Source organism: Cervus elaphus, chromosome 7, assembly GCF_910594005.1.
Source record: "Cervus elaphus chromosome 7, mCerEla1.1, whole genome shotgun sequence".
In the NCBI taxonomy this organism is placed as follows: Eukaryota; Metazoa; Chordata; class Mammalia; order Artiodactyla; family Cervidae; genus Cervus; species Cervus elaphus.
In genome coordinates this window covers 13599162-13620418 of record NC_057821.1, presented here as the reverse complement: position 1 = coordinate 13620418, position 21257 = coordinate 13599162, and the positions used below count along the sequence as shown (strand labels likewise).

At 37.0% G+C, this 21257-nt stretch overlaps 1 protein-coding gene across 3 annotated transcripts in view; it reads left to right on the top strand.

Moving 5' to 3' along the window:
- Nucleotides 1-21257, top strand: part of BTBD9 (BTB domain containing 9) — a 394620-nt gene that overhangs the window by 24148 nt on the left and 349215 nt on the right. For all 3 annotated transcript variants that reach the window (XM_043907354.1, XM_043907356.1, XM_043907355.1), the window contains exons 2-4: nt 10700-10911; nt 13639-14002; nt 15464-15728. In XM_043907354.1, coding sequence (XP_043763289.1) covers nt 10727-10911; nt 13639-14002; nt 15464-15728 — 814 coding nt within the window. In that variant the 5' untranslated portion in view covers nt 10700-10726. The remainder of the gene's footprint in view (nt 1-10699; nt 10912-13638; nt 14003-15463; nt 15729-21257) is intronic.

The following is a 21257-nucleotide window of genomic DNA, read 5'->3' as shown; positions in this document are numbered from 1 at the left end:
ATTTCCACTTTGATAACCATAAGTTTGTTTTCAAAATCTGTGAGTCTTTTTGTAAATAAGTTCATTTGCATCATTTTTATTTTTTTTATTTTTATTTTTTTCATTTGTATCATTTTTAAAAAATTAAATTCCACATGAGTGATATCAGATGATATTTGTCTTTCTTTGACTTACTTCACTTAGTATGATAATCTCTAGGTTCATCCATGTTGCTGCAAATGGCATTATTTTGTTCTTTTTTGAAGTGAAGTGAAGTTGCTCAGTTGTTTCCGACTCTTTGCGACCCCATGGACCCTATCCATGGGATTCTCCAAGCAAGAAGACTGGAGTGGGTTGCCATTTCCTTCACCAGATGGCTGAATAATATTCCATTGTATATATGTACCACATCTTCTTCCTCTGTCAATGGACGTTTGGTTGCTTCCATGTCTTGACTATTGAAAATAGTGCTTCAGTGAACTTTGGGATGCATGTATCTTTTTGAAGTATTGTTTTCTCCAGATATACGCCCAGTAGTGGGATTGCTGGATCATTTGGTAGTTCTGTTTTTAGTTTTTCCTTTATTTTTAAGGAACCTCTGTACTGTTCTCCAAGGTGGTTGTACCAATTTGCATTGCCACCAACAGTGTAGGAGGGTTCTCTTTTCTCTACCCCCTCTCCAGCATTTAAAGTTTGTAGACATTTTGATGATGGTCATTCTGACTGATGTGAGGTTATGCCTTATTGTAGTTTTGATTTGCATTTTTCTAAAAATTAATGATGTTGAGCATCTTTTCATATGCTTTTGGACCATCTGTATGTCTTCTTTGGAGAAATGCCTATTTAGATCTTCTGTCCATTTTTTTGATTGAGTTGTTTTTTGACAAAGAGCTGCATGAGCTGCTTATATAGTTTGGAGGCTAATCCCTTGTTGGTTGCTTCATTTACAGATATGTTCTCCTAGTCTGTTTATGTCTTTTTGTTGTTGTTCATGATTTCCTTTGCTCTGCAAAAGCTATAAAGTTTAATTAGGTCCCATTGTTTATTTTTGTTCTTATTTTCATTACTCTAAAAGGTGAATCAAAAAAGATATTGCTACTATTTATGTCAAAAAGTATTCTGCCTATGTTTTCCTCTAAGAGTTGTATAGTGTCCAGCCTTAATATTTAGGTCTTTGATCAGTTTTGAGTATACTTTTGTGTATAATGTTAAAGAATTTTCTAATTTCATTCTTTTACATGTAACTGTCCAGTTTTTCAAGCACCGCTTATTGAAGAGACCACCTCTTCTCCATTGTATATTCTTGCCTCTTTTGTCATAGATTAATTGACCTTAGGTGCATGGGTTTATTTCTGGGCTTCCCATGCTTTTTCATTGATCTATATTTCTGTTTTTACTCCTGTACTGTACTGTTTTGGTTAATGTAACTTTGTAGTATAGTTTGAAGTCATTTTAATGCCTTTAATATGGAAGTTTGTTGTTAATAATAGAATATGTTTCAAATGATCTTGATAATTTCAAATTTGAGGGTTACTTTTATTGAAATATATTTGACATATAACTGTAAATTCAAGATGTACAACATGTTGATTTACTACATTTATTGCATTATTTATTATAATATGATTGCTGTGATACAATAATTAGGACCTCTATCATGTTACATAATTATTTCTTTTTAGTGGTTAGAATAATTAAGCTTTAGTTTCTTAGCAAGTTTGACTATAATACAACATTGTTGTCTATGTTCACTATACTGTGTATTAGATCTCTAGGACTTATTGGGCGATAGGTCACCTTATAAAATCTGATTACTAGGAGTAGAGTTGTCATAATGGCTATTTTCTTGTTGTCTGCTTGTGTTGGCAATGTTATATTATCTTCAACCAGTGGTTTCCTTGTAGGAACCTTTTAAAATTCACTTATCATTTTGTGAGCAATAATTTAAACTATATAATTTTTGGTAAATTCAAGTAGCAGGCCCAGGCAAACCTGATATTTCCTTTGAACAAAGGAGGACAATTCCTTTTTGCTCATTTTTTTTTAGGTTAAAAATATGTATCAGTATAAGTGTTAAGAGGGTCTTCCCAGGTGACTCAGTGGATAAAGAATCCTCCTGAAATGCAGGAGATGTAGGCCGATGTGAGTTCAGTCCCTGGGTCGGGAAGATCCCCTGGAAGAGGGCAGGACAACCCACTCCAGTATTCCTCCCTGGAGAATCCCATGGACAGAGGGGCCTGGTGGACTACAGTCCATGGGGTTGCAAAGAGCGGGACATGACTGAAGTGATTGAGCACTCATGCAAGTGTTAAGATTTTTTCTCCAAATTTCTATGGTTTTTATTCCACTCTCCCTAGGATGTGAATACCCCATTTTAGAGAGCAGTTAGCTAATTATTTGAATATTAACTCTTATTCTGATACAGGAGCATAATAATTTTTTGTGTATGTTTTGGTATGATACCTATGGAAGATAAGTGTCTCTGACTTTCTACAAATCATAAACTCATGGCTAGTTCTAGTGTTGACTCTACTTGTCATCTAGTCCTACTTTCCTCAGTAGACAGTGAGTTCTTCAAAGGTAGCAGCTTTCTTTTATTAATCTTTGTGTTTGTATCACCTAGCACTGTATTGTAGTGAGAGCTCAATAAATCTCTTGTGGAATGAATTATATCTAGCTCCAGAAACTAGTTTGTCCTTAGGCAAACAAGTGGTAAATAAATGTGGTAATTGGTAAGTGGAATTACATACTCTCTCCATAAAATGATCTCATCAAATATTTTATGATACGGTTCCTTAGTGTTCCAAGCTGAGAAGATCTATAAATATTTATTTACAAACATAAAATCATAGAGTAACAAGAACTCGGAGCTGGACTGGATGTTAAAAACCATTTAATTTTTCCCAAAGAAAGACGTTTCAGGAATCCCAAGACAAGAAAATGCCCATGAACTCCGGTCATATTTCTCACTGTAGCACTTTACTGCCTGATGCTGCTGCTCTTCTGCAAGGTTTAAAAATGGATCTGCAGAATATCAGAATCAAGGTTATACCTACCAGTATGGTCAGTCTACACCTGTTTATTCAAACTGTTGGATGACAAGGGTAGAGTATATATCAAAAGAAGTGAGGCATCCTTCCCATAAGAACATAGACTGTGATTTTTTGTGAGTGTTTTAAGATGCAGACGAGACATTATTTATCTCCCCAAGCGATATTAATTTAAAGTTTAAGGATTACTACTTCAAATTACACACCACATGGGTACTAAGAGCAGAAAGAAATTGCTAAACCATATGCTTGTAAATACCATCTCTTTCCTCAAGAGAAAAATAATTTATATTTTGCAATTAAAGAGCAGGTCTTTTTTCCCATAAAGTTCTTTCAGTCAAGAAATACATGGGGCACAGAGGGCTTCCCAGGGGAGATTTAATACAGTGTTCAAGGACTCTTTGGCATCTCCACCTGGTGGAACTTTGGTCTTTGTCTATTTCCTGATAAAACTCTGGAGAGTAAACTTTAAGTTAAAAAATTATAGTAAACCCTTGTTAAAGAAAAGTTTGTAAACAGTTCTATTGGAAGTAACTTTTAAGTAAGGAAGTTGATATTTAGGTCAGTGTGGTTGTTTCACAATGATAGCATTACAACATTGTGAACTGCATATGGTGCTCTCGCTTTATTGATGGGCGTTGTTTCCTATTTTGGTGAGAACAAATGCGTGTGGGTTTTTTATTGCATAATAAATAGTCAATAACCCTGAGAATTTTAGTACTGCAGCTTAGCAGTTTTTTTTCTTTTTAAATTCTGATGTGTTTGAATCCAGGAAAGTTTAACCAACTACACACACAAAGTAGGATAGTTTCTATACCACCATCCCTGGTAAATGAATTCATATGAAGTCTCAGAACCCTCAACTAGTAATTGTATATGATATCACAAACGGTACCATTTCCTCTCTTGGAGTAAGTCTCTGTTCCCCTTGCCTTCCTACATCTCTTTTTCCTCTTACCTTGAAGGAACAGCTTGAGTGAATAGATTACCCTTGCTCTATCCTGTGAATGTCAGCAAGTTTAGACTCTGGGACTGTCAACAGGAGCAAATTTCAGACCACTTTGTTTGCATCCAAGAAATTATGCTGCAAATTGAGAAAAGTCATACTGAAAATCTCTTAAAGTAAAGACGTTTATTTGGGATGTATCAGACAGAGTCCTAGTAGGCTATGCTACCCAGGTATCTGATATTCATTACTTTTTGCCTGTCTTAGTGTAAATGAACTTTTTGTCCTTGACTTCAAATTGTTAATTATTTTTTACTTGTAGTGTAATATATAATCCCTCTGTTTACCATTCTTAGTCACTAAGTCAGGTACTACCGGATGTGGCAAATTAAAACACTTGCTGTCTTATACAAAAACCAATTTAATTTGTGATTTTAGTGACCAAAGTTATTGAAATATTTGTGTATAGTTTTATTACAATAGAACGTGCATGTTATACAAATTTTAAACATTACCAAAATAGATTTTATGCTATGTAAAATTTTTCCCATAGCCCAATGGTTAATCCATTGGGTTAACCCTTGTTAACAATTTGGTGTGTGCTTTTTATGTGTTTAACAAAATAAGGTTATATTATTGTTTTGCAGCTTGCCTTTTTGCATGTAAACACATATTTAAGATTTTTCAATGTCAATAAGGTATTTAACTTTATTTTTTAAAATCACTGTACAACATTCCATTGTATAGACTTATCATTGTTTATCCAGTTCCCATTAAATGGGCATTTAAAGTTTTTTTTTTTTTTTACAGTTACAGAAAGTGCTGAAGTTGACATCCTTATGTAATTAGTTTTGTGCTCTTGTGTGAATGTCCAGCTTACTTTTTTCAAAATGGCTAGCCAGAATTTTTTATTGAATTATATTTTCTCCCACTGAATTGAGTTACTACATTTACATACATAAAAATATACACACACACACTAAGTCTGTTGTTGCTAAGTGGTGTCTGGCTCTTTGCAGCCCCACAGACTGTAGCACATCAGGCTCCCCTGTCTTCTACTATCTCCCCAAGTTTCTCAAATCCATGGCCATTGAATCAGTGATGCTGTCTAATCATCTCATCCTCTGCTGCCCCCTTCTCCTTTTGCCTTCAGTCTTTCCCAGCATACTGAACACCTGTGTATATTTGGGTTTATTTCTGGACTAATGTTTCAATGACCTATCTATTATGACATTGCTTAATTGTTCTAATGTATGATTTGCTTTCTCACCCGGTACACTGGCCTCCTTTCATTGCTCTTCTTTTTTAGAGTATATGTGAAATCACACATTTATTCTTTCAGATAAACTTCTTTACCCCAATTTACTTTAAAAACTCAGTTGTGATTCTGATCATGATTACTTTTAATTCCTGTATTAATTAGAACATTCTCTCAGCTTTAAAAATCTCTCGATAAATATAAAATTCTCATTTTTCCTTCTCAGTTTACTAATATGTGTGCCCATTTGTCAAATTATTGTTTTTAACTGTGTATTCCTACCAAGAACATTTTAGTGAATTTTGTTTTCTGCTGCTAAAGCTTTGTTTTTGTTAACAACATGAAGTACAATGAAATATCAAATATTCTTTTCTGTAGGGTGATTTAGAGATGATTGGTATCTTTACAACATCTCCAAACACAGTATGTCTTTTCATTTATTTTTCTTAAATTCCTCAGAAAAGTTTTATAACTTCCTTTACATGTTTTATGAGTTTATTCCTAGATATTGCAGGTATAGATTGCAGATCTTTCCCTTCATATTTTCTATGTGGTTGTCTTATATTTTCTATCTGGTTGTTTTGGACATGAAAGGATACTGTATATTTTCAAATACAGTTGACTTTTGAACAATACAATGGTTGGGGTGCCTACCCTCCGCGCAGTTGAAAATTCAAATGTAATTAGCCTTCCATGTCTGAGGTTCCTCTGTATCCTCTGATCCTGTCCATCTGAGGATCCACAGTTGTGGCTCATGTAGTACTGTGGCATTTACTATTGAAAAAAATCCAAGTATAAGTGGACTCATGCAGTTCAAACCCATGTTCAGGGGTCAACTGTAATAATTTTATGTGTTCACCTTAGTGAACCTTGCTTATTTTCTCACATTTTTTTTCAGTTGATTCTCATGGATTTTTTTCATGTAGGCATGAGATTATCAGCAAGTAATGATTACTTTGCCTGTTTGTTTCCTAATCCATTTACCTTGAACTTTCTTAATTGCATTGTCTTTTGCCTCTGAAAAATGTTAATGATTGTCTTATTTCCAGACTTTCTAGTGATGTCTCTAGTGTTTTTATCATTAATAGTTTCTTATATCTATTATCCCTGGAGAAGGCAATGGCTACCCACTCCAGTATTCTAACCTGGAGAGTCCCATGCACAGAGGAGCCTGATGGGCTACAGTCCTTGGGGTCACAGAGTCAGACACGACTGAGTGACTAAGCACACATATCTGTTATAGTTAGGATGTGTGTATAAAGTTAAGGAAGTATTCATTTATTCCTATTCAATTAAAACTTTTAAAATAAACTTCTTAATGATTGTTTAAAAAGGGATTTTAGCTTTTATTGAGCTAATACATGATTTTTTTCTCCTTTAATCTTTTGATGACAGTTATTCTTGTTAATATTCATATCTTTCTTGGAATTGACCAACTTTGTCATGACTCCTTTTGCTTAATTCTGTTTTCCAATATTATACATAGGATTTTTTCATTTTTACTAATTTCTGAGTGTGTGATGTGATCACGTCTTCTTGTCTGGGTTAAATTGGCTTCATAAGAAGAAGCGGAAAACTCATGTGCACAGGAATAGCTTAAATAACACTGTAATCATCTGATCCTTAAAGTTTTTAAGAAACCTGTCCATTAAACGGTTTGGATCTAGCATATTGGGAGGTCAGGAGTTAGGGATTCATTTAGGCAGATGGGGTAGGTTATTTACTTCTTTCTTCTGTCCAAGTCTAAGGTTAAATTAGTGTGTCAGATAGGCTTTTAGGCTCCTTCTTTCCAATGCTTGTCTGTACCAACAGCTCTCGTTTAGCGCCCTGAGTACCGAGTCTCTAGGAAGCTTCTCGGTGGGCAGCGTGCTGTCACAGTTTCCTGGGGGAATTTAGCACATTCAGTGTAACTCCACTGGGAGAGGGTCCTTGAAAGTTTGTGTCTAGTTTCCCCCAGACTTTGCCACATGTACTTTTTCAAAACCTTTGCTGATTTTGCTTGGAATTTTTTTTGGGGGGGGGGGGTGCTGTAATAAATCACATCCATATGCTGAGTCATGAGAGTCATTTCATATGACAGGACAAAGCAGTGGTAGTAAAATGCAGTGGCAGAGTTCTAAAATACAACTTTAAAAAAAATGTACTATAACTTCATCTTTACAGGTATTGAAATAATCTCACGGAAGTTAGAACGCTTGTCAGAGACCACATATATTGTTAGTAGCATAATAAGTATTATTATTAAAGTATAAGAAATATGTCAGTAAATAGTTTTACTCCATGAGCTTTAATTTTTTCTTAATTTTATTTATCAAATTTATTTTTTTTATTTATCAAATTTAAATTGATGTTTTAAAATGATAACTTTATTGATGTGTGGCTTTTAAAACATGCTTTTTTTTTAATGGCAAGTGGATGAACCCAAGCTGTCACTTCATAGATAAGCTAGGGCGTTGGGCGAAAATATTTTCTGCATACAAGCCATGGCACTGGTAACTGGGTTAGCATCATTTGCCTCTTTGCATTAAGATTTAAAATGGAATCATACCCTAAATAAATTTTCTCAGCAGAAATTTTGTTTGTATATTTATGTACCTGAGAAGGGATGTGAACCTAGAATAGTGGAGTCTAAATAAATGAGTGTTTTCTAGGCCAAGCATTAGAATCACTTCAGAATAGTGGCCAACTGAATCAGAATTTCTGGTGGGTAGAGCTCAAGCATCTTTGTGTTTTAAGCTCCTCAGTGACTCCTGTTGTGGCAAGCTTCATTGAGAATCACTGGTCTAATTAAAATTATTTCTGTATGCCAATGAAAATTATTGTTTTATTAAAATTTCTTTACTAAGTGTCTGTTTTGTATACACAACAATCTTTGCTTCCTGCCTCCAGTTGGAAAAGCATAATTGGAACGTAAATTTAGCAAAATGAAGTTTTACATATTAAGAAGTACAAATCTGGAGAACTTATTAAAATAGATATTTATATATGTAGCATTAAAGTTTATTATGTATCAGTTGAGGAATTATAAATTTACTTTTGAGCTAGTTAACCAGGAATCTATCGTTGTCTATCAGGAGTCATTAGTTAATCATTTGAGTCTCACGGATAACCTAGATATAATTTTAAGATAGTATACTAGAGAACATATTCATTGGGTATGTACATGGGATCCTTTCTGCTAGGGTAAACATCTATTTTGTTTGGAGTCCTGCACCATCATTGAACTATTAGATAGTGTTGTGACAGTTCTTGTTGAAGGAGAATGGGATTTTGAAATCAGCTACCAGGGGGTTTTAGAATTTTATGACTGACATAGGAAATGACCATGCTATTTTGAACATTGTTTGGATAACCAAGCCAGAAATTAAAAAAAAGAGCAAAAACAGTCTGATCCTTTATGTAGAGTATAGTCAGTCCTTGATTGTTTCTTAGAGCAGGGATGGCAAACTATAATCTGAGGGTTAAATCTAGCCCTTTTCTGTAACTAGTTTTATTGGAGCAAAGCCATGTTCATTCATTTACTTGCTGTCTATGGCTACTCATGATAGGTTTGAATGGTTGTGACAGAGGCTATATGGCCTACAAAGCCTAAAATATTTACTCTCTGACCCTTTGCAGAAAGTTTGCCAACTTCTGTGTTAGATTGTTGTATCACATATCAGGGGATTGAATTTCACATGTTCTGGGGACACTCCTAAATAGATCCTTTTAAGCCGAATTTGGTCCTAAAAATGCAGGTGACTGGAGATGATCCACTTTTTAAGGCTTTCAAATGCAGGTTGTGGTTGAGGGAGAGGGATTTGCCCTGAGAATGAGTATGCTGCTAGCCCTCTGGTAGTCCTGCTAGGGGCCAGAAGCTTCTCTTACTTAGCTGGGTGGGTGTTTCCTTGCCTAACTCATCCTCTGTGTTCCTCTACATCACACTCCTTGCTGCTGTTCCCTCAGTTGGGAGTGGGCATGGAGTAGCAGGTAACTGGGGAAACTGGACTGTGAGGGTATTCCACTACAGTCTCTGGAGATAAAGACAATTTTTTCACATAGCTTGTTTCATTTTTTAGTTTTAAAAATATTTTTATTTATTTTTGGCTGTGCTGGGTCTTCGATGCTGTGTGGGCTTTTCTCTAGCTGCAGTGAGTGAGGGCTCCTCTCTAGTTGAGGTGCTCGGGCTTCTCGTCGTGGCGGCCTCTCTCGGTGCAGGGCACAGGCTCTCGGGCACGCGTGCTTCGGGAGTTGTGGTGCTTGGGCTCTGGAGCACAGGCTCAGTAGTCATGGGCACAGGCTCCAGTTGCCCTGTGGCAGGGATTCCAGGACCAGGGATTGAACAAGCGTCTCCTGCATTGGCAGGTGGATTCTTTACCTCTGAGCCACCAGGAAAGCATCACATACCGTGTTGACAATGAACCTGGATGTGGAAGTGTAAAGATTAGGAGTGGCTTAATCTTTAATCCTGGTACAAGCAGAGAGTTCAAGAAGGGGTGGAGGAGCGTCTAGTGGAGACAGCATATCTGACTCAATTCTAGTTTCAGGTACAACACTTCTGAGCTGTCAACCACATCGTCACTTCAGACACCTGCACGCTAGTGAGGGCTCTCATCCACTTGCTGGGTTACTTATATCTGGGAAGTACTACCTCCAAGTACAGTAGATATTTAAGAATATAACCATTTTTAGCTTTCGAAGATAATTACTCCCCTTTCTAATATGTAAAGCTGTTAATCAAGTTTTAAGCTTTTTATTTTTAGTTGCATTTGTAGAAAAGAAAAGCAAGGAAGTGAGAGTAAATGTAATGTGATAAACACAGGCTACCTGATTGTCAGGGAGAAGAGTTTGAACTGGAAGTTACAGTCTTCAGAAAAATCCTGGAGTTTTTCTTTCTTAGAGAGAGGTTAGGATGCTTACTACAATCTTCCACTAATAAATGACCATTTATTTTTGTGACTTCAGAAGATTATAATCTTTTAATAAAGTACTTAAGATGGTTTCAGATCAAAACTTCTGTAATTATTTGAAATCGGGTTTAGTTTATTCTGTTTGTGATTTAGGTCTAGATCTATGCCTGAATGAGTTTTCTACTGGGTCTAGCTAGTTATACCCACCTTAGTAAATACAACTATGCTAAAAGAGGAACTCTTCTGGTTGTTGATTTTCTTTTTCCTGAGATACTGATAAATAAGGGACTTGAACACAATTTGAACAGTTTGCTAGATTGTGATGGATCCAAGTGCTGTTAATGTTTGAAAAGCCTGAGTTTTAGTGTGATAAGGTGGTGAGGATAGTGGAGGTAATGGAAATAGACTGAACTACTTCCCAGAATAGATGGGTTAATAGAGATACCAGTGATGATGATAAAATCGCTCTCTTTTGTGATTTTTTAGAAAATACATTTTTACCTATCTGTGTTTATAGTATGTGACTTTTGAAGTGTACCCCCCTCTCACTAACTCTCATCCCTTCTTTGTATAATAGATCAACGACTATCACCAGTTCTACAAGATGAGTAACAGCCACCCTCTTCGCCCCTTTACTGCAGTGGGGGAGATTGACCATGTGCACATTTTGTCTGAACATATTGGTGCCTTGTTGATTGGGGAAGAATACGGCGATGTCACATTTGTTGTGGAAAAGAAACGTTTTCCTGCCCACAGGGTAATTTTAGCAGCAAGGTGCCAATATTTTCGGTAAGTGTATATTACTTTTTGAAGATACAAGTCACTTGTAGAAAACACTGGTATTTTCCACTCTATGAAAAATATGTAACAAAACAACAAATTCTAGCAGTCATTCAGTTGAACATTCTATAAACATTTCATCTTTGTTGACTTTTTGTTATATTTTTAAAAATTACCTTTTCCTTTCAGGAGTTATCAGAGGGTTGGAAGGCTTCTCAGGCTGGACTGTACCCCATCAGTCATTTTCCAGGTTCTCAACAATATTTCTCAGGCTGAGTTTTCTTTCCCCTTACCCTCTCCTCACAGTTGATGACTAATGGAACTTAAAACTGATTTATTGGCAGATAGGCCTCTTGTTTTATAGGCAGAATGACCTTTGGACTTGCCAGTGAACATGTAAACCTCTTAGTTTCAGATCACTGAGGTCCAGGACCTATATGTAACTCAACAGATCTCTCTCTGAGACATGTAATTTGACAACCCCAAAGTAAAGGAAACTTAAATATTTACTGAGACCAAGTTTCATAGTTATGTTAGCACTAAAACTAAACAAAATGTTAATTTATGTAGAAAGCATACTTGTACTTATACGTAGCTATTATATGTTACTTAGACCCCTAATTTCCAGGGTTATAAATATTAAACTGAGGTCTAATTACTCTCTATGTTACCTAATGTTAGTTAAAAGGGAATCATTACTGAATTATTGACTGGTAATATATTGTTGAAAAATCTGTAGAGTCCATATCCATGAAATCATGGATTTGCCTGTGAAACTTGATATCTAAAAATTGAGATGTGGAAGGCATGAAGAAAATTTCACTTACCTTCTAGTGAAAACTACAGTCTGATATTATTTATGATTATAATTAACTGAGACAGCAAAACCTGCACCTGGAGTCACGTTGTAGCAGAGTGTGTTTCTTGGAAATATTTACTCTTTAGCTAGAACTCTTACTATAGTGCTTTATAAACATGTTTAGGACATTCTATCTTGTACATATAAAATGCCAACATAGAGGCAGCCAGGAGCTTAGAGACAAGAGGAATCTGTTAGGAGTTCTAGCTAACATGCTCCTATGAAGCTGAGGCAGCTGGCCTTGGTCTTGTCATTATTTTTACCAGTCTGTCCTCTGTATACTTTTGTATTTCTCTTTTCTTTCTTCCATTCGTTACTACTAAAGTGTCTTATGAGAGTCCAGTTTTTATTAAGTTAGAACTTTTCAGCCTTAGGTTTAGTATTTATTACTATTATATATCTTACCTCTTTCAAAAGAATTTGAGACAACTGTATCTGGGTATCTTTTAGGTGATCAGTATATTCTTAAAAGAAACTCAAGTATTCTTAGACATTTGAAGAGCGTATCGAATGAATGGAATACACTCCGCTCACTTACTGACCTTGTTCTTGCTGTCTCTTTGTGGGTATTGGACCTTTATAATATCTGGTGGCTCACTAGGCTAAACTCAGTCATTACCAATGCCAGCTTAGACTGATTCTCGTTGCTGATACTGTTCTTGTGCAAAGGAAAGTTAACTGTTAGCCATCTGGAGAGGCCTTATGAGTGTGGTCGTAGAGCCTATCAATTTCCAGATAAGGACAAACTAACTGTACCAGAGGGAACCTTCCACAGGCTGGGGGTTCATATTTAAGACTTCCCAGGAGTCCTTGTCAAAACCACTGGTTAAAGCATTGAGAATTCAAGTAAGTACCATGGATCACACTGGAGTGAGAATAGGTCTTGGCATGATGTCCCCAAGAAAGTGTTCTTTAATCTGTTAATAGTAACTTTAAGGTCGTTGATTGGATGTGCTCTGGATTAATGGAAACCTTCACAAGTGTTTCTAGGCAGAGTATAACCCAGTGAAGAAATATGCTCAAAATATTCATGAATCTTTTGGTGGGTAGTTTCAGCTGTTTCTTTGAGGCAAACAAGAGTCCTGTCCTGCTTGTCCGGGGGAGGGTGGGAGGAGTTCTAGGCAAGCATGAGGGAACACTTTGAAATGCTAGTCCTGCTCTGAGAATCACAGGAGTGAGGGGATCTCTCTTTGCTCCCTTATTCTCTTGCTGTCGCTCTTTGACGTTTTCTTTCTCACCCATTTCATTACTCTTCCTTTTCTGCACTCTTCCTTTGTTCTTTGCTGATGGATGGAAGCTTTGATTGGTTCATACTATTTCCCCTAGAGTAATAGAGGTAGAAATTAAAATTTATTACCTGACTGGATTGTCTGCTTTTTTTATTATTTAGGTGAACAGATAAGCGATAATGTGGGGATTTTGTTTTAATGTGAAAAAAACTGAAAGTATTAATAGGTTTTAATTTCTGCCAGTCTGACGGGAAGAATAGCACCTGATTATATTTAATTGTTTTCATCTGGTTATATCTTTTCCTATGGAGCTTTACTTTTTTAAACTACCTTCTTGACCTTTAACAGGTTTATATTGATTTCACTGTTTCTCTCAAAAGAGCACTTTCATCTTTCTAATTAATGTATATTTTTTTTGAGCTCTTAAGATTATTCATTAGTTGTATATAGAATTAACTCAAAATAGTTTTAAAATTATTTCTCTTGCTTTAGAGATCTATTTTAAGTGATTGTTGTGTATTTCTTCACCTGAATGTTTGTCACTAAACACATTTATGTTTTTTTAATAATGTTGATAACCTTTATTTCATAATTTTGTAGCAAATCCTACTTGAAGTTTTCCTTATACGTTTCTTCTCTGATGTGCAGAGCATTACTGTATGGTGGAATGCGAGAATCTCAGCCTGAAGCCGAAATCCCTCTTCAAGACACCACTGCAGAAGCATTCACAATGCTGCTTAAATACATCTACACTGGGCGGGCAACGCTGACAGATGAGAAGGAGGAGGTGCTGCTGGACTTTTTGAGCCTGGCTCATAAATACGGATTTCCAGAGCTGGAGGATTCCACCTCTGAGTACCTCTGCACCATACTTAACATTCAGAATGTCTGTATGACTTTTGATGTTGCCAGTCTCTACTCACTTCCCAAGTTAACTTGCATGTGCTGCATGTTTATGGACAGAAATGCTCAGGAGGTACTCTCAAGCGAAGGCTTCCTCTCCCTTTCTAAGGTGTGTCTTTGTCTCCAAGTAATTTACAGGCAGTATGCATTGTTTTATTTATATCTGTAGAGAAGAAATATAGCAGTGGACTAAGAATAAAAAGAAAAGCTATTAGTGAGGAAGAGGTGGTCTGTCTAGCCATCTGCCTCTGGCTACTGAGACTCTAGATCACATAAGAGGGAGGCAGATTGCTGCTGCTTTCTTTTAAGGTTCTTCTGGTAAGTTCTGTGTGCAAGAGACCGTGCCGTTTGGTGGTGGTTCTCAATGTAATGATGTCAAATAGACTCTCTTGTGGTGTTGCATACTGTTTTTTGGTTTTGTATCAGTATTTCTCTGACAGAGAGTGCAACTGATGATTCCTTATTTATGAGGGGGGAAGTTCATAAAGGAGATAATGATGTATTGTTGTTCAGTTGCTAAGTCATATCTGACTCTTTTTGACCCCATGGACTGCAGCACGCCAGGCTTACCTGTCCTTCACTGTCTCCTGGAATTTGCTTAAACTCATGTCCATTGACATGAGTAATGCCATCCAACCCTGTTGCCCCCTTTTCCTCCTTCCCTTAATCTTTCCCAGCATCAGGGTCTTCTCTAATGAGTTGGCTCTTCACATCATGTGACCAAAGTATTGGAGCTTCAGCATCAGGCCTTCCAATGAATAGTCAGGGTTGGTTTCCTTTAGGATTGACTGGTTTGATCTCCTTGCAGTCCAAGGGACTCTCAAGAATCTTCTCTAGCACTACAGTTCGAATGCATCAATTCTTTAGTGCTCAGCCTTCTTATGGTCTTTAAGTCACTGGTTGGTTTGTTTGTTTGTTTTCCTCTTTTGGCACAGAATTCACTATTGTACAATGTTTTATACCATATAATAGCTAGAATAAAACTATTTTTCCCCAGTCTTCCCTTGAACCCTGGTGGTTGTCTTTCCTTTCCCTTTCTGTGTTGCTCCTAGGACCTGATATTTTGAATGGGAAAACCTATTTGAAAAGCTACATGTCTTGTTTTGCATGTAACTATGATATTTACTTAATTTTTAGAGGCAAGGATCTTATAGGGTTATACCAGTGTTGCTGGAAGTCAGTTTAGGAATACGAGAACCAAAAATATGGTAGAGCAATAATACTGTGGAAAAAAAGATTTTGAATTTTAAATAGCTAGATGTATCATACTGACTTAGGGAAGTAAATTCTGCTAAAGAACGTGTACAGAGCAACAGCTTCTCACATTGCCGTTTTTCTTGTTATTTTACTAAAGATGGGTGCACATGTGTTGAAAAGACTAGGTACAAGATGCCTACACAGCCATAATGGGCAAGAGTATATGGCACAAAGAATAAGGAAAGAAGATGGTCAAGAAGAGTTAATTGCTTAAATATAAGTGATACTTGCAGTTCAGTAAAGTTTTACTTATTAATCATACACATGGTTGAGCTCCATAGTAACTGGAATTTTTCCTTTTTATCCTTTTCAGACAGCACTTTTAAACATCGTATTAAGAGATTCATTTGCAGCTCCTGAAAAAGATATTTTCCTAGCCTTGTTAAATTGGTGTAAGCATAATTCAAAGGAGAATCATGCTGAAATCATGCAGGCTGTGCGTTTGCCTCTGATGAGCCTCACTGAACTTCTGAATGTCGTGAGGCCTTCAGGACTGTTGTCTCCTGATGCCATCCTGGATGCTATTAAAGTTCGATCAGAGAGCCGGGACATGGACCTCAATTATAGAGGCATGCTCAGTAAGTACCTGTTTATGCCAATCTCGCCAAAAAGTTTTGTTTGTATCCTGTGACAGTCTCAGTGACAAAACTCTAGCTACCAAATCGTAGTTCAGGTGTACGTGGTATGTGTCAGTCCGAGAACGTAGAGCTCTGCTTCCTGTGGATTGCCTTTCCTGGTTCTTCTCCTGCTAAGTCCTCCTAATATTGCTTAGCCTTTGTAGACCACAAAGTACGTATTTCTTGCTATTTCTGGACAAACTTCTCTAGTGCTCTCTAGAATGTCAGGAATTTTATACTTTCATGAGAAGTTTCTTCTCATGTTAAGATCTTTCCTCCTTTCCTCCATCAAATCAGTACTGAATACATGCTATATAGTTATTATTTCAGGTACCATGAGCATGGGGATTCTAAACATTAATACCAATAATAATGGGTAACACTTATATAGCATTTCCAATACTTACATGGTGTTTTTCTTATAAATAAAAATAATAGCAGTGAACACAACATTTAAAACTAACATTTCTCAACATTCAACACACTTGAGTAGTCTGTAGCAGATGCTTGATGAATTAATGCAAGAACTGACTGGAAGCAGTGGAAGCGTATTACTGCTGTATAGAAAGCAGTCAAAGCCGGTGATAAAGAATTGAAACCTGGGCTAGAGTATAGAGAAAGAAGTGAAAATCTAAAGTCTGAGACTTGGAGGAGACCTTTGGCCAGGGGTCCAAAGGTAGAGAAGGAAGAGTTAAAGGTAGGAAGAAAACTGGGGTAGAGTTACAGAGGAGAGAGCGTTTCTGTGTAGAAGGGTGGTCAGTGGTATCTGGTGGTGCTGGGAAGACAAGAAGAAGAAGAACTGGGAGAAAATTTTTGGATATCAACTGTGTGGATATAAATTGGTAGTAGTCTGGACAGAAGCTTAATTATACAGAGAATTAGGCCATAGGTTTGAAAATATAGTACATACCATGTATGACTACCTGGTGTGTATATTGGAGTAAAGGTCGTAGAGAAATAGCATGGTAGCTAGAGGGAACAGGTCAGGAAAGACCAGGTAAGAAGTTAGAGGTGCTGGAAAATGGTACTGGTTAAGGGTCAGCCTTTGATAAAGGGTGGGAGGAGGGAGAGGGGAGAAGTAACAAGAGGAGTAATATAGTTTTGGCCTTTGTAAATCTTCATTGTTGGATCCTTTCTTACATAAGCTCCTTTTCCCCCCTTCTTGTCCTAGTTTTGACTGAGGTGTTGATAGGGCCCCAGGCCCAGTATCATTATTGCTGTAGGTAGATTTGGGACATTGCTGCACAAGTGAGGAGATGCTTTGGACGTTTCATGTAGTTACTGGAAGCCTGGAGTTGATCAGCTGGTCAATATAGTGTCAGACCTGGGTTACAATAGGCCCATGAAATTACCAAGAAAGGGGGTGATCAACCAGTTGAGGAGCATTCAGTTCCAAAATGATATACTGCTTATAAATGTTAAATTCTTCATTTTGGAATAATTCAGTGGGAGCTCAAGGAGGAGATTGTACAAATGCTTAGGAATCTTCTAACTTATACACTTGAAAAATGACTAAGTAGCAGACTCTTTTTCTGACTTTTTCATTATATGAATAGTAAAATTAATAATAGAAATACTGAGCATTTCACTGTCTTCTCAGACCCTAAAATATAGGATAGTTATTTTCTAAGTAAATGTTATTCAAACATTCATATTATTTTTAAAAAATCAAGTTTCTTCACTGTTTGGGGAAAAAAGGTCTAAAAATTCAGAACTATTCTTGAGCTGATGGTCTAGAAAGACAATTCTGCTTATTTTGAAATTATTGATGAGATTTGTTTGTTTCTTTGTTCTTCCCTGGGTATAGATAGGTTCGGAGTCTTCGGGGGCTTCCCATGAAACATTGAGAGGTTCTCTCTTGGGACTAGGGAATTAGTATCTAGGGGCACAAATACTAACTCCTTTTTTTTTAGTTCATTAGTATTGGTTACTGCACAGTTTAATGCTTACAGTTGCATATCAAATTAAAGCAATTTCCACCCACCCCTTAAAAAAAAAAAAAGGATCCAAAGGATGTTTTTTTTAACTTACCAGTGGTCTGTCTTTTTGAGAATGTGCTATAGACGTAGTTGTGTACATATATAATGATGAGCATCAGTCTATATATCTGCAGAAAGGAAATTAACTTTTTAATTAATTTTTTTTCCTTAGGATATTTAAACTGCTTGTGTTCAGACCATTTCTTAATACTTAGTTTTGTCCTAGCCGTGGAGGTATTTCTTCCTTGAAAGTTGGTGCTTTTTCTCTTCTGACTGAGTTATACTTTGTTTTGTGTATCTCAGGTTTTAGGCTTTGGGAGAAAGAACAGTAATTTCTTGTTTCTTCATGCTTATAACAGATAGCACATCACAGATTCTGTCCTTAAGATGTTTTTTATTGGCTAAAAGTTGATGTGCTTTCTTGGCCTGCTAATTTATAGTATTGGTTTATGTTTGTGTGTGTGTGTGTGTAAATCTGTGCTGTAGGTATGTGGTACCACACACCTATTCCCATAGTTTTCAATAACTAGACTGAGGGGGCTTGCCACTGTGAAACTATAATTGTTGCTTTTTTTGGCCTACATTCCTACTCAGAGTGAGCTTCTTGAGGACTGTAATTATATTTCCCCCCCTATCTTTTCCCAGCACTTAGCACAGTGTCTGAATCTAGACTTTTCCAGATAAATGAATGACTGAATCTGTCACTTGTTTCTAAACTAGAATTTAAAATTTGTCTCATCTATCACATAAAGAGTAATAACAATGAACCTTTAATATTTTGAAAATTCTTTGACACTGTTAGTATTGCCTTCCCAATTGTAGTTTTCAGTATCTTTGTCTGTAAACTAGGGGGTTCACAAGTCACCCACTGAGATTCCTCCATGGATGCCTTTCGTGTCTGATATGCACTCTTGTCTCCAATAGACGGTGTGCTGCTGGAGGGCTGGAGGGCTGAGTCCAGCACAGTGAACAGCACACACAAAGCAGCTTAGGAATTTATTTTTCCTTTAAATAAATTGGACGACGATCCCTTTCAGTTCTTGCATGTTTTCATTCTGTGATCTTTATAAGTAACTTGCCTAGAGTTAGAGGGAAATCGATGCCTGAGCTGGAACCAAAGTGCTCATCTGACTCATGAGGCCAGTACTTGTTGACAGTCTTCTGCCTGGGTTATTTTCTGTTTCTGTTTTGTGGTGTGTTTGAATACAAGATGTGAAGACAGGCCTGCAGGAAGTGTAGATAATGAGGAAGGTTAAGCTAAGGAATGATCAGGAAAGTCATCTGTAATACTTCGTTTGCTGGCAGGGAGGGTCCATACATTTTTTCAGGGAAGTCAAGTTGGGGAGTAGAGTGTGGTTTAGGGGACAGAACTGGGTAAAGAGATTGCAGGGGGCAGAGAACTAAGTGTGGATCCAAATGACGCATCAAGGTTAACAGCCGTCTCAGCCTGGATGTAATAGAGAGTTCAGTAAAGGATGATTAAGAACATGAAGCGATTAAAGAAAAACACACAAGATAATTAACCCAGCACCATTCAGATTTTGGCACTCTGTAGCTAGGGGCTGGTCCTGCTCCACTTCTTAGTGTTTCTTTCTAATAATTGACTTCTTTCTGACTAACTGTGGAACTTTAGAGTTTCATTTTCTTTCCTTAGTGTTTGTAAAATGCATCAAAAATTAGAAATGTAAAGAAAACAATTATTGTTGTCTACTGTCTTGTTTAATCTCTACCACCCTATTTTTTTGAGAGCTCTTTTATCTACTGATAGACAAAAAATAGGCAGTAAGAATATTTGTGGCTTGAATTATTTTGTTATGACTTTAATTTTTTTGTGATCATTTTCCCTTTTAAATTCATCATTTAGTTATAGATTCTGGGGGAAAAAATAATTGGAGTTGTGTTTTTAATCCTGTGAGATACTCAGATTATAGTTACCATGAGAGAATTTCCATTTTTGTAGATGCTCCCAGTTTTGAAGTGAAAGATACTCACAGGGAATCTATATCAAGAACAGTTAGATAAGTTCTCAAGTTCTCTTGAAATAAACTTCAAAAGAGAACTTAGAATTGTGGTAGAAATTTCATTTCCATTTTAGACATTCAGCTACAGCCACTCAAAACTCTTGTGCCTCATATGTTATTCTTTGCTTGATAAATTTTAGAAGTGAAAAAGCTTATGTTTAGAGAAAATCAAAGGATAGCAGCAGGCTTTACGTCTGAAAGCTTGAGTGGCCCCTTCTTTGTCTTGGTCTTGACTAGTGGTGTCAGAGCTGGAGGATGTGCTTCTAGTGGTCAGCAGCAGCAGACATCAGACACCTACATTCTGTACCCAGCAGTAAGGGAACAAAAGTTTGTTTTTACTAAGTAATGACACATCACTGATATCTGAAAATCACAAATTTGAAGCCTTTGTTTGCTTGCTTTATAAAATGCTTCACCTCAAGATCAGAGGCCTCAGCTTCTCTCTGTTTGGTTCACTGAGGGACCCGCAATGCTTCACATGGTACAGAATGGGTCCTTGGTAAATGTTTTTTGACTAATTGAATGCTTATACTTATATAGTACTTTAGTATATATTTGCAATATAATTTTTACAGTAGCTCTGTGGGTGGGTTGGGTAAATTATTATTGGTTTTAGATGAGAAAACAGATTCAGAGAGACTAAGAGACCTCATCAGGGATAGTAGGTGGTAGAGCCCGAGTCTCAAACTTAGGTTTTCTCATTTTAAGTCCAACTTAAAACAACAACAACGACAACAAAGTTTTATCAAGCTGTTTCTTTCCTTTGGGACTTAGTAACCTTAGAAGGAAGAGCTAGTAAGAGGGGAAAAATATGGTCTTCCCATGAGAAACCCTTTATGATGGTAGTAGCAGGGCAGGGGCCCTGGTAACAGACCACCTGTGTTCTAATAACACCTCTACTCCTTGCTGACCACATAGCTTTGGGCGACAAAGTCCACCTAATCTTTCTCTGCCTCCACTTCTCCATCTGCAAAATGAATGTAATAGGAGTCCTACACTCAAAGGATTGTTTTGAGAACTAGGTCAAAGGAATTGATAACATTTGTTAGATAAATGAAAAATAAATATGAACGCTGTGTGTGATTTTCATGAGCTAATAGAACTTTTTTGTTGTTCAGTCATTAAGTTGTGTCCAACTCTTTTTGACCCCATGGACTGCAGCATACCAGGCTCCTCTGTCCTCCACTAATAGAATTTAGGAAGTTATAAACTGAAACAGTCTCTTGGACAGGGAGATCAAACCAGTCAATACTAAGGGAGCTCAACCCTGAATATTCACTGGAAGGACTGATGCTGAAGCTCCAGTATTTTGGTCATCTGATGCAAACAGATGACTCCTTGGAAAAGTCCCTGATGCTGGGAAAGATTGAGGACAGAAGGAGAAGAGGGCATTAGAGGATGAGATGGCTGGATGGCAGCACCGATGCAATGAACGTGAACTTGGGCAGGCTCATGGTGAGAGACAGGGAGGCCTGGTGTACTACAGTCCA